At 44.2% G+C, this 13,757-nt stretch overlaps 1 protein-coding gene across 1 annotated transcript; it reads left to right on the forward strand.

The window, feature by feature from the left end:
* Positions 1 to 7,875: 7,875 nt before the first annotated feature.
* LOC141164577 (shaker-related potassium channel tsha2-like) lies at positions 7,876 to 10,823 on the forward strand. The gene has a single exon (XM_073649975.1). The coding sequence runs from the start codon at positions 8,276 to 8,278 to the stop codon at positions 9,719 to 9,721; it is 1,446 nt and encodes a 481-aa protein (XP_073506076.1). The 5' UTR covers positions 7,876 to 8,275; the 3' UTR covers positions 9,722 to 10,823.
* Positions 10,824 to 13,757: the final 2,934 nt, after the last annotated feature.

The following is a 13,757-nucleotide window of genomic DNA, read 5'->3' on the forward strand; positions in this document are numbered from 1 at the left end:
CCCATCTTTTAGGACTGTCCCCAGCCTGGTCCCCATCTTTTAGGACTGTCCCCAGCCTGGTCCCCATCTTTTAGGACTGTCCCCAGCCTGGTCTCCATCTTTTAGGACTGTCCCCCAGCCTGGTCCCCATCTTTTAGGACTGTCCCCAGCCTGGTCCCCATCTTTTAGGACTGTCCCCAGCCTGGTCCCCATCTTTTAGGACTGTCCCCAGCCTGGTCCCCATCTTTTAGGACTGTCCCCCAGCCTGGTCCCCATCTTTTAGGACTGTCCCCAGCCTGGTCCTCATCTTTTAGGACTGTCCCCCAGCCTGGTCCTCATCTTTTAGGACTGTCCCCAGCCTGGTCCCCATCTTTTAGGACTGTCCCCAGCCTGGTCCCCATCTTTTAGGACTGTCCCCAGCCTGGTCCCCATCTTTTAGGACTGTCCCCCAGCCTGGTCCCCATCTTTTAGGACTGTCCCCAGCCTGGTCCCCATCTTTTAGGACTGTCCCCAGCTTGGTCCCCATCTTTTAGGACTGTCCCCAGCCTGGTCCCCATCTTTTAGGACTGTCCCCCAGCCTGGTCCCCATCTTTTAGGACTGTCCCCCAGCCTGGTCCCCATCTTTTAGGACTGTCCCCAGCCTGGTCCCCATCTTTTAGGACTGTCCCCAGCCTGGTCCCCATCTTTTAGGACTGTCCCCCAGCCTGGTCCCCATCTTTTAGGACTGTCCCCCAGCCTGGTCCCCATCTTTTAGGACTGTCCCCCAGCCTGGTCCCCATCTTTTAGGACTGTCCCCCAGCCTGGTCCCCATCTTTTAGGACTGTCCCCCAGCCTGGTCCCCATCTTTTAGGACTGTCCCCAGCCTGGTCCCCATCTTTTAGGACTGTCCCCCAGCCTGGTCCCCATCTTTTAGGACTGTCCCCCTGTCTGGTCCCCATCTTTTAGGACTGTCCCCCAGCCTGGTCCCCATCTTTTAGGACTGTCCCCCAGCCTGGTCCCCATCTTTTAGGACTGTCCCCAGCCTGGTCCCCATCTTTTAGGACTGTCCCCAGCCTGGTCCCCATCTTTTAGGACTGTCCCCCAGCCTGGTCCCCATCTTTTAGGACTGTCCCCCAGCCTGGTCCCCATCTTTTAGGACTGTCCCCCAGCCTGGTCCCCATCTTTTAGGACTGTCCCCAGCCTGGTCCCCATCTTTTAGGACTGTCCCCCAGCCTGGTCCCCATCTTTTAGGACTGTCCCCAGTCTGGTCCCCATGTTTTAGGACTGTCCCCAGCCTGGTCCCCATCTTTTAGGACTGTCCCCCAGCCTGGTCCCCATCTTTTAGGACTGTCCCCAGCCTGGTCCCCATCTTTTAGGACTGTCCCCAGCCTGGTCCCCATCTTTTAGGACTGTCCCCAGCCTGGTCCCCATCTTTTAGGACTGTCCCCAGCCTGGTCCCCATCTTTTAGGACTGTCCCCCAGCCTGGTCCCCATCTTTTAGGACTGTCCCCCAGCCTGGTCCCCATCTTTTAGGACTGTCCCCCAGCCTGGTCCCCATCTTTTAGGACTGTCCCCAGCCTGGTCCCCATCTTTTAGGACTGTCCCCCAGCCTGGTCCCCATCTTTTAGGACTGTCCCCAGCCTGGTCCCCATCTTTTAGGACTGTTCCCAGCTTGGTCCCCATCTTTTAGGACTGTCCCCAGCCTGGTCCCCATCTTTTAGGACTGTCCCCCAGCCTGGTCCCCAGCCTGGTCCCCATCTTTTAGGACTGTCCCCAGCCTGGTCCCCATCTTTTAGGACTGTCCCCAGCCTGGTCCCCATCTTTTAGGACTGTCCCCCAGCCTGGTCCCCATCTTTTAGGACTGTCCCCCAGCCTGGTCCCCATCTTTTAGGACTGTCCCCCAGCCTGGTCCCCATCTTTTAGGACTGTCCCCCAGCCTGGTCCCCATCTTTTAGGACTGTCCCCCAGCCTGGTCCCCATCTTTTAGGACTGTCCCCCAGCCTGGTCCCCATCGTTTAGGACTGTCCCCAGCCTGGTCCCCATCTTTTAGGACTGTCCCCAGCCTGGTCCCCATCTTTTAGGACTGTCCCCCAGCCTGGTCCCCATCTTTTAGGACTGTCCCCCAGCCTGGTCCCCATCTTTTAGGACTGTCCCCCAGACTGGTCCCCATCTTTTAGGACTGTCCCCCAGCCTGGTCCCCATCTTTTAGGACTGTCCCCCAGCCTGGTCCCCATCTTTTAGGACTGTCCCCCAGCCTGGTCTCCATCTTTTAGGACTGTCCCCAGCCTGGTCCCCATCTTTTAGGACTGTCCCCAGCCTGGTCCCCATCTTTTAGGACAGTCCCCAGCCTGGTCCCCATCTTTTAGGACTGTCCCCCAGCCTGGTCCCCATCTTTTAGGACTGTCCCCCAGCCTGGTCCCCATCTTTTAGGACTGTCCTCCAGCCTGGTCCCCATCTTTTAGGACTGTCCCCCAGCCTGGTCCCCATCTTTTAGGTCTGTCCCCAGCCTGGTCCCCATCTTTTAGGACTGTCCCCCAGCCTGGTCCCCATCTTTTAGGACTGTCCCCAGCCTGGTCCCCATCTTGGAGGACTGTCCCCAGCCTGGTCCCCATCTTTTAGGACTGTCCCCCAGCCTGGTCCCCATCTTTTAGGACTGTCCCCCAGCCTGGTCCCCATCTTTTAGGACTGTCCCCAGCCTGGTCCCCATCTTTTAGGACTGTCTCCCAGCCTGGTCCCCATCTTTTAGGACTGTCCCCCAGCCTGGTCCCCATCTTTTAGGACTGTCCCCAGCCTGGTCCCCATCTTGGAGGACTGTCCCTTGTGCCGTTCTACACATACAAGAGAGAAAAAAAAATTCTTCTCACTTGTCCTCCGTTCCCTTGGCGTCCTTTCTGCAGCTGTGGCCCGCAGGCACCATAGACCCCGATCGCGGCCCGGTCCAGGAGCTGCTGGCAGCTGCGCTTCAGTTCAGTGTATTGCTGCGCAGAGACCGGCTCTCTGCACAGCAATACCAGTGCTAGCCGCCGGCCTATCAGAGGCCAGCAGCTGACATCTGCGCGTGTCAGTGACGTCATACGCCGCTGCGCCGGTCTCTGTGCAGCAATACACTGAACTGAAGTTCAGCTGCCGGCAGCTCCTGGACCGGGCCGCAATCGGGGTCTATGGTGCCTGCAGACCGCATGAAGCAGCCTGAAGGGCCGCATGCGGCCTGCGGGCCGCGTGTTTGAGACCCCTGTCTTAAAGGGATACAGGAAGAGAAGGCGTAAAGGGGGTAAGTCTTAGGAAGTCTTAGGAAGTCCTCTACTCGTTATAAAGTGAGCTGGACAGCACTATTTCCTATGCAAACTCTTAAGTACTATAGGCCCGGAGCTGGGTGACGCCTAGTTAAAGGGATAGTCCGACTCCACTCACTCCCACAGTGGTGTCGATGACATCACGTCTACAGATCTCTGCCGGTTTGTGTGAATCTGTCCTAGTCTAATCAGGTGCATCATACTGTACCTACCGCTTGAGTTCATGAGCCGACAGATATCTGTAGATCACCGGTCCTGCTCACCTCTGATAAGGAGCTGGATTACCCTTAAGAAATGTTGCAGCTCTTAAAAATGGCATCTTAAAGGGGTATTCCAGAATTACTACAAGTTAATACCTATTCATAGAGTAGGCGATAACTAATGAATCGGTAAGGGTCCATCTGCTAAGAATGCGAGAATGTTTGAATAGAGAAGTGTCTATTCCATTCAATCTCTATGGGACTGCCTGACATGGGACTGCCTGCCTGACAGCTAAGCACTATCTCTAGCAGTCCCGTAGACACTGAATGGATCGGCACATTGCCACCGCTGCCCCATTCAAACATAACTCCCTCAATCCAATGATCTCAATGACGTATCAATGGTCAGATCGCCATCAAACTACTATTTATCACCTATCCTGTAGATAAGTGATAACTTGTAGAAACTGGAGCACCCCTTCAAAGTGAATGTCCAGCTTTTAACACCATTTTAGTACCCACTTTCTGTTCTCATGTGGCAGTCCCATGTCAAGAAGTCCCATATAAGCTTTGCAGAGGTTAGTGCTCTATTTTTTTTCTTCATACAGAGCCCAAAATGAGTCTCTAAATCCACCACTAGGGGGAGCTTACAGCATACTGCTTTATTACTGCAATGTATAACAGTATGCAGTCAGCTCCCTCTAGTGGTGGCTGCAGGTAGACTGAATTTTATCATTTAATTCTATGTTTAGTTAGTGGATTTGGAGCTCAGTAATGAAAGATAGATAATAGATAGATAATAGATAGATCATAGATAATAGATAGGTAATAGACAGATAATAAATAGATAATAGATAGATAGATAATAGATAGATAATAGATAGATAGATAATAGATAGATGATAGATAATAGATAGATGATAGATAGATAATAGATAGATAGATAATAGATAGATAATAGATAGAAAAGCAGCAGCAGGGTAAGGTGTGTGTGGAGCCTCCCTGGCGAAAACCAAACCATCCAGATAAAAAGTAACGAATGGTGATAGCACACCAAGCAATATAACAGAAAAACAGTTGTTTATTAGTGGATTAATAAAGTGCTGTTTTTGGCACATTGCTTGGTGTGCTGCCTCCATTCGTTACTTTTTATCTGGATAGATAGATATTTCCGTTCAGCATCATTAACCAACACCTGTTTATTAACACGAGTGCACACTCACACTCAGTCATCACCACACGCCACATAATAAATGATGGATGGACGACCCCCTGCTGTTAGGTTATTTTTGTTAGATAAATCCCAGCAGAACATCAGTTGATCGCGCAGGGCAGGAGCCTCCAGCCACAGATGTCCTTGGAATGACTGCGCCACAGACTCTGGGGTGGTGCCGCTCAGTGTTATCTGTCCCTGCAGAACTGATTGGGTCATTTATTAAGTGAATCTAACAACTTGCAAGACCTTAATCACCGCAGGTCAGAGATGATTTATGGAAATCAGGGGAGGAAAGCGACACACAATACACAGCCAGGGAATGTCACTGTACTGAAGAGGTGGAAACTACTTGTATCAAACATCTATCTATTATCTATCTATCATCTATCTATTATCTATCTATCTATTATCTATCATCTATCTATCTATCTATTATCTATCATCTATCTATCTATTATCCATCTATTATCTATCATCTATTATCTATCTATCATCTATCTATTATCTATCTATTATCCATCATCTATCTATTATCTATCTATTATCCATCATCTATCTATCTATCTATCATCTATCTATCATCTATCTATTATCTATCTATTATCTATCTATTATCTATCATCTATCTATCATCTATTATCTATCTATCTATTATCTATCTATCATCTATCTATTATCTATCTATTATCTATCTATCTATTATCTATTATCTATCTATTATCTATCTATCATCTATCTATTATCTATCTATCTATTATCTATCTATTATCTATCTATTATCTATCTATTATCTATCTATCTATCTATTATCTATCTATCATCTATTATCTATCTATCATCTATCTATTATCTATTATCTATCTATTATCTATCTATCATCTACCTATTATCTATCATCTATCTATCTATTATCTATCATCTATCTATCTATTATCTATCATCTATTATCAGTATCAATTCCCATGAGTGTTTTTGTCAGGACCAATCAGTAGGTGTCAGGAGAACCTGAAAAGTCGATTCCGTTGAAGCTTATTCTTTTTCCTGAGAATCTCATAGACTCGGCGCCGCTGAGTTTCTGTTACATTGTGACAGCAGACATTCAGCCTGCACACAAGACGGCTGCTCACATTGATAACCTTGGTGTCATTTCCCCCCGGCAATGTTACTTCTGCCGTCAATGTCATGGTAAAAGCAGTTCTCCTGAGATGCCGAGAGCAATTCATCATGAGTCCTACAAGATGCATTATCCATTGTTTCAGCCTCTCAGGACTCCCAGATACTTCTAGAGAACCTCTATTCCCAGAGCGTCTTCTAAATGTCCTACAAGTGGCAAAAATACAAGTCATATTTCATCTCTTAGCTGCAGAGACAAATGGGATTCTATTATACATGGGACAGTCGTGGTGGCTGATACCTAGAGGAAAGGTCCACAGGCCATAGCTGACAAAGCCTACCCCTCTGTCCTCTGTTACCCTGTAGGACAATGACCACCAGGTTATTATCCAAAGGGCTGTTCACATCTTAGAGAGTGATATTATATCGCTAGGAAAAGACATTACTTTATGATTGTGGCTGTCTGTCCTTTGGGACCCCCAACAATACTGAGAAGGAAGGGGAAATAGTAGTAATTTGCACTGTTCATCCTTCTATGTGGCCCCTGCACAGGGCCCCACCCAGGTCTAATCCCCACCGATCATAAAGAGATATACAGATATACTAGCAATATGCTAGCCATAACTAGTAACCTGTGCTACTGTTCATCCTAATCCTCCTGCTTCATGAATTGAGTTATAGAGTTATAATGTAAACTAACAGACACATCATACAATAAGGACTAAGGAATGGATATAATAAGCCTGCATTACAAGATGGATTTATCTACTGTCAGCTATCTATTTATCTATCTATTATCTATCTATTTATCTATCTATTATCTATTATTTATTATCTATAATCTATCTATTATCTTTCTATCTATTATCTATCTATTATCTATCATCTATCTATTATCCATCTGTTATCTATATATCTTCTATCTATCTATCTATCTATCTATCTATCTATCTATCTATCTTTCTTTCTCTCTTCCTTTCTTTCTCTTCCTATCTATCTATCTCCCTCTCTCTTTCTCTCTCTTCCTCTTTCTCTCTCTCTTTCTCTCTCTTCCTCTCTCTCCCTCTCTTTCTCTCTATCCATCTCCCTCTCTCTCTTTCTCGTCTCACCCTTCCTCTCTCTCTCTTTTCTTCTTTTTCCTCTCTCTATTATTCTCTTCCTCTCTTTTTATCTTCCTCTCTCTATTATTCTCTTCCTCTCTCTTTATCTTCCTCTCTCTATTATTTTTTTCCTCTCTCTTTATCTTCCTCTCTCCATTATTCTCTTCCTCTCTCTTTATCTTCCTCTCTCCATTATTCTTTTCCTCTCTCTTTATCTTCTTCTCTCCATTATTCTCTTCCTCTCTCTTTATCTTCCCTTCTCTCTTTCTCTCTTTCTCTTTTTACTCTATTATTCTCTTCTTCTCTCTTTATCTTCCTCTCCCTTTTACTCTCTTCCTCTCTCTTTATCTTCCTCTCTCTTTATCTTCTTATTATCACTATTATTCTCTTCCCCTCTCTTTCTCTTCCCCTCTCTCTCTTCCTCCCTTTCTCTTTTTCCTCTATTACTCTCTTCCTCCCTCTCTTTATCCTCCTCTCTCTTTATCTTCCTCTCTCTATTATTCTCTTCCTCTCTCTTTATCTTCCTCTCTATTACTCTCTTACTCTCTCTTTACCTTCCTCTCTCTATTACTCTCTTCCTCTTTCTATTATTCTTTTCCTCTCTCTTTACCTTCCTCTCTCTATTACTCTCTTCCTCTCTCTCTCTCCTCTATCTAATATTTCTTTCTATCTTTTTATCTATCCATGCCTTTGTCCTTTACTTCTTCATACATTGTGCATACAGTCTAGAACATAAGCATCAGTTCCAGGATCTATCATGTGAAAGTATCTTCTCAGATGTTTTTTTTCTTCCTCCAAGATGTTCTGCAGCTTCTGCACTCCCCTGCTCTTGTCCTGGACACAGGTCCTTGCTCTCCATAGCTCTTTGTGTCCTGCACTGTCTGTCCATTCATTCCTATGGAGCACATCGTGCACATTGTATGGACGGTATTGGCAGGGAGGAGGCAGCGGAGAGGGCTGGCAGTGAGCTCCAGGAGAGGTGGCCGCTTCTTATGTGACACTCCCCCTGGACGTCAGTGTGCTCCTGGGGAGGGCGAGAGACTGGAGCTGCTCCCCAACCTCAGTGACAGCCAGTCTGGTGTCACAGCCAAGGATCTGCCAGAAGGAGGGGACCCAGAGACTCACAATCAACAGATTGCAAGGAGACATGCTGCTGCTGCTGCCCAATTAGAAGACCCAACAGGGTGACACTGATTGCAGCCATGTCTACCCCAGCCAGATGTGATGCAAGCTTCATGGTGAAGAGAGGATGCACCACTGCCAAGGAGCTGCCAATCATCCTGGAATTATAGGTGTATAGACCCAGCAAGGAGCCAATTACTGGGGTGCGGCTGTGCAAGGTCCAGGGTGCTGAGCAGGACCCCAACCCCTTCAGAGACCCCAAAAACTGGAGACATGACTGTGGTATCTGGAGAGAATGTGGATGAGACCCTGGTGTCCCTCAGCGCCCTAGGACAAGAGGGCTATGACCCTGAAAGGGCCACCCAGGACTGTTGTGAGAGGGTGGTCATCAATATCTCAGGACTCCGCTTTGAGACCCAGCTGAGAACTCTTGCCCAGTTCCCCCAAACCTTACTAGGAGACCCCAGGAAAAGAATGCGTTTCTTTGACCCTCTAAGGAACGAATACTTCTTTGATCGTAACCGACCTTGCTTCGATGCGATCTTGTATTACTACCAGTCAGGAGGAAGGCTTCGCAGACCTGTCAATGTCCCAGTTGACATCTTCTTGGAGGAGATCAAGTTTTATGAATTGGGAGAGGAGGTGATCGAGATCTTTCGGGATGATGAAGGCTTCATCAAGGAAGAAGAGCGACCACTGCCCGACAATGACTTTCAGAGACAGGTTTGGCTTTTGTTTGAGTATCCTGAGAGTTCAGGACCTGCTAGAGGGATCGCGATTGTCTCAGTCCTCATCATTCTTATCTCCATAGTAATCTTCTGCCTGGAGACACTTCCAGAGTTCAGGGAAGACGCAAGGACTGCAGGTGAGCATCTTTTGGTCAATGGGACCCATGCCAAGAAGGACAGTCCTTTCACTGACCCTTTCTTCCTCATTGAGACCCTATGCATCATCTGGTTCTCCTTTGAACTCTTGGTGAGGTTCTTTGCTTGTCCTAGCAAGCCAGCTTTCTTCAAGAACATGATGAATGTCATAGACATTGTGGCCATCATCCCTTATTTCATCACTTTAGGGACCGAGTTGGCTGAGCAGCAAGGTAGCAATGGGCAGCAGGCAATGTCCTTGGCTATTTTGAGGGTCATCCGATTGGTGAGAGTTTTCAGGATCTTCAAGCTCTCCAGACATTCTAAAGGTCTCCAGATCTTAGGGAAGACATTGCAAGCCAGTATGAGAGAACTAGGTCTTCTCATCTTCTTCCTCTTCATCGGTGTCATCCTGTTTTCTAGTGCAGTGTATTTTGCAGAAACTGATGACCCTGAGTCTTTATTCACCAGCATTCCTGATGCTTTCTGGTGGGCAGTTGTGTCTATGACAACTGTTGGGTATGGAGATATGTACCCACTGACCATTGGTGGTAAAATAGTAGGTTCTCTGTGTGCCATAGCTGGAGTATTAACCATAGCCCTCCCAGTTCCCGTGATTGTCTCCAATTTCAATTACTTCTATCACAGAGAGACTGACCATGAAGAACAATCCCAGTATACCCATGTCACCTGTGGACAGCAACCTTCTTCTTATGGAGACCTGAAAAAGAGCGAGAGCAAACAATCGTTTAACAAATCGGATTATATGGAATCTGAAGATCAGGAGGATGCTAAATATCCTCATTATACCCCCAACCAACATTATGGAGAACCCAAAAAGTTAACAGAGGTATGACCTCTTGGTAAGTTCTTCAAAACACTCAATCAATGCTGGTCTCATGGTTCAATGACCTCATCAGTAGTCGGTGATGTGTAGACAAGGGCCACACCACTCACTGTGGATAGTCAAAAGACTAGACTGTAGATGTTTGAGAATGAGAGTCCATAGCTGTGAGGTTGTCCTACAATTATTATTGTGTCTTTAGAAATATGGATCTTGTGGTTGCAGAAGAAAACATACTATCAACCTAGAAGGGATTGTCATATTGTATCAATTGAACTGTTACTCAGTTGTTGTAGAGTTGCGGTCACCCTCATCATGCTTGGTGGATACGTCTGAGGACACTTTATTTTTGTTGGTGTTTCCTAAGGATTATTGATATTTCTTCATGCCATGCCATCCAACAAGAATGGCACACTAGCACATCATAAATGTGGCACAGGCTGCTATGGATAGATTTTTGTATCAGTGCCATGAACTCTGCACAACATAGTGTTCTTTGAGGAGGACTTTTTGAGGAGCCACCAGGGTAGAAGACCAGCTGTTCTGGAAGAGAGATGACAAAAAAAAAATCACCATATTTGAGATTTTTGACATAACTCTGCTTCAAAATTCACCACCGGGTCATCCTTATTATTTCGAATTTTGCACAAGAATGGAAAATATGACAAAAGATGACGCACTTGAACATCATCCTAAAGCCAATTAAAAGGGGACTTGGATCGACTTTTTTGGTTCTTCCTTCCCCTTTTGGGTGTATAAACATCTGCATTTTTTTGCACAGATCTTAATTTGTTTACATCATGGCATTTTTTTTTATTTTTATTTTTAAAAAAAAAAAAAACCCTTTTGCTGCTAGGGATTCCTGCACAACTCTCCTGTTTGGAAAGGGTTAATTTTTTTTTGTGTTGCTATTTTTTTTTTCTTTCTTTAACCAAATATCTCCTTATCTGTAAGTGCCTTCATGTGTAAGGTAAAAGAAAAAAAAAATGAAACAAAACAAAATTGGGTTCTGTATATATTTTATTTTGACGTACGTTACAGAATGGATGGTTGGGATAAGCTTTTATCCGGGGGTGGAGGGAGAGGTCAATCACGGGGTCAGGATTAACGAATCTTGTGCTACGAAAGGGGGGAGGAGAGGGATATATTGCATGAATGTTAAAGTAGCCAGATAGGTACTAAAATATATATATTTTTTATTAATATGTTCTTCATTGTCTCCATTTCCTTGGCCCATCGTCCATCAGTTGCTGTGACCTGTCACTGTGATGACCCATCTAAAGCCATCAGGACATTATTTGATATGTATAGAAATAGCTTTGTGTTCATTGGGAGATAATTATAGCATTTATATGTGGATTATAAAATTTAAAGGAGACTGGTCACATGCCATAAATATGTAATTTTTATACCTGGTATAAATGCCGCTGTTCTCCTGAATCCGGTGATGTTTTTCTTTTGTTCCTGCGTCTCTCCGTTCCTGAGATATGGGCCCCTCTTCCCAGCATACAAATGTAATCCTTTTAGCTAATTGGGTGTGGCCTATTATGAGTTGAAAACCACTCCCACTCAGCATAAAAGGCTAGATTTATATACAGGAAAGATGGGCCCATATCTCAGGAACCGAAAGTCGTAGGAACAAAAGAAAAACATCTCCGGATTCAGTAGAACAGCAGCATTTACACCAGGTCAAAAAAATTACAAATTTCTGACAAGTGGCACATCCCCTTTAAAGTATCAAATTACAATTTTATCATTCCAAGGGAATTACCAATGCCAAAAAAACACTCTAATAAAATGAGCAAATCTGCCAAAATTTTAATTCAGTCAACTTGTTCGAATTTGACCAGGAAATTCAATTTTGCGTTTAAAATATTCAGTCTACATTAAATCTGCTGTGAAGGAGTTAAATTCTGAATCTTATACTCACCTTTCCTTGGTCATCCCCATACTTCTCCCACTGCTGGCCCTCCTTCACTCTGTTATCTTGTTTTCTTTCAAAGCCTCTGGCACTGTCCTATGCCGCGACGTGGGGCACAACGCACGTTATCGATGTTAATGACATGCGTCACGCCAGACGTGGTAACGTGGGATGATCCCAGTGTGAAGACATGGGGCCCTGAATGAGAAAAAGGCCAAAGAGGAATGATTTAAGGCCGCCGTTTTGCAAAATTTTTGCAAATTGAATCTTCAAAAATTCGATTTTATTGAAATCTGAATTTTTGGGGAAATTGATTTATTTAGAATTGATTTGCTCATTTCATTTTCTGAGTTGTCTCTCAGTAATGGATGGTAACCTGGGCGTAACAATATAGGGTGCAGGGGTCTATGGACCTACGAAAACACTATAACATGATCATTTTTGCTGCCCTGGTACAGATTCTTCATCAGGGCTTACAATATTTGACTTCTGGTCTTCGAATTAATTCTCACATTGTATAGTCATTCAATTGCTGGATTATCAGGTTTTCTGGATTCTTGGAATTTCACCCTCGTACATATATATATATATATATATATATATATATATATATATATATATAAATGATCATGACCTCATACGTTTTAATAGTATTTCATAGTTGTCTGGTCTAGGTGTATGGCAGATAGGATGGATCTGTTTCGTGATGAATCCTCAGTGGATTCCGCTGATTTCTAAACCCGGCAGAACAAAGACTAGAAGTGGAAACAGTGCCACCTGCAGGCAAAGAAAGGACTACGTGAAGAAACTGTTATAGGGGATCTACTGGGGTTTAGTATCTATATAAGTAGAAAAACTGCAGTGTTCTAAATTCTTATTCTGTTTGTGTTTAAATAGAGCCCTGCACTGATTCTGGGGGTCATGACTGATATATTATCATCATGAGACTCACTTAAAGGGGTTGTTTCTTAAAGGGCTTGTCCCATTTAGGATATTTATGACATATCAAGAGGATAGATATATGTCTCATGTGTGTTCTAAGTAAATCACTACTGCCTCATCATTCCTGACAGCACGTGATGGGGCCCCCTTTCTCGAGACAGATGGGGGGTCCCGGTGGTTGGATCCGCATCTATCGGATATTTATGGGATATGAAGTTTATGTTACATTGTTGTTTGGGTTACTAAAAAATGCCCTATAAATTATAGTGATGTTAGGAGATAGGTAAGATTACAGGGTATGAATACTTTTGCAATTGGTTTTGTTGTTCCGATGAATCTAAAATAAAATAAAAATATAAAAACTATAACATGTGAAAAAAAAAATAAAAAGCTTGAAGAACAAATAATCTTATTTCAAAAAAATCTCCAAAAGTTTTATGTATACAGTCCTTATACACTAATATGTGTTTCCATGACTACAGACTACAAACAAACCCTTTGTAGTCAGGTCCTGCTGTCATAACTTACTCTGCCCCCCTCTCCTGCTGTCTCTAGCTTAGTAAGAAATAGGAGTAGAGTAACGCTGTAGGATTGGACTACAAAATGTATGTCTGTAACCACAGATCTGCATAGGAGCTGTGTACACAAAACGATAGGCTATTTTTAATCAAAACTGTTTGCAAAATCGGCCTTCTATTTCTGTTTTAGGTGCATTAGAGCAATAAAAACAACAATTGCAAAAGTATTCATACCCCAAATGTATATATATATATTTTTTCTGTTCCTGGGTGGGGAAGGAAATTGTCACATACATTTTGGGGTTATACATATACTAGATCCGGACCATACTGTTGCCTCGGTGATTAATGATTGTCACACTAGAATCTTACCAATAAGGAGTCAGAAGTACAGTCGTACCCAAATCCTAGTGTCCCTTGGAGCTCAATGGCCCCTCCGGCCACAGACCAGTAGTACTAAAATGGATCTATCACTAGATCTATCACCACATTTCAAACTGCATACATTATTAAATAGATCTGATGGACCTGATGAGACTGATGTACTTATTTTGGAAATCCATGTCACACTGGCTGTGTAATCCTTTTTTTGAAAGTTTGCATCTACCTGGACTCATAAAATGCAAATTTTATTATTAAGATTATACAACCATTATGAAAAGGATTT

This window comes from Phyllobates terribilis, unplaced genomic scaffold, assembly GCF_046119375.1.
Source record: "Phyllobates terribilis strain yellow unplaced genomic scaffold, ASM4611937v1 Scaffold_10__3_contigs__length_209671492, whole genome shotgun sequence".
NCBI classification, from domain to species: domain Eukaryota; kingdom Metazoa; phylum Chordata; class Amphibia; order Anura; family Dendrobatidae; genus Phyllobates; species Phyllobates terribilis.

Excerpts from the sequence above, each read along its gene's own strand:
- LOC141164577 (XM_073649975.1), top strand. The coding sequence starts at position 8,276 with ATGACTGTGGTATCTGGAGAGAATGTGGATGAGACCCTGGTGTCCCTC.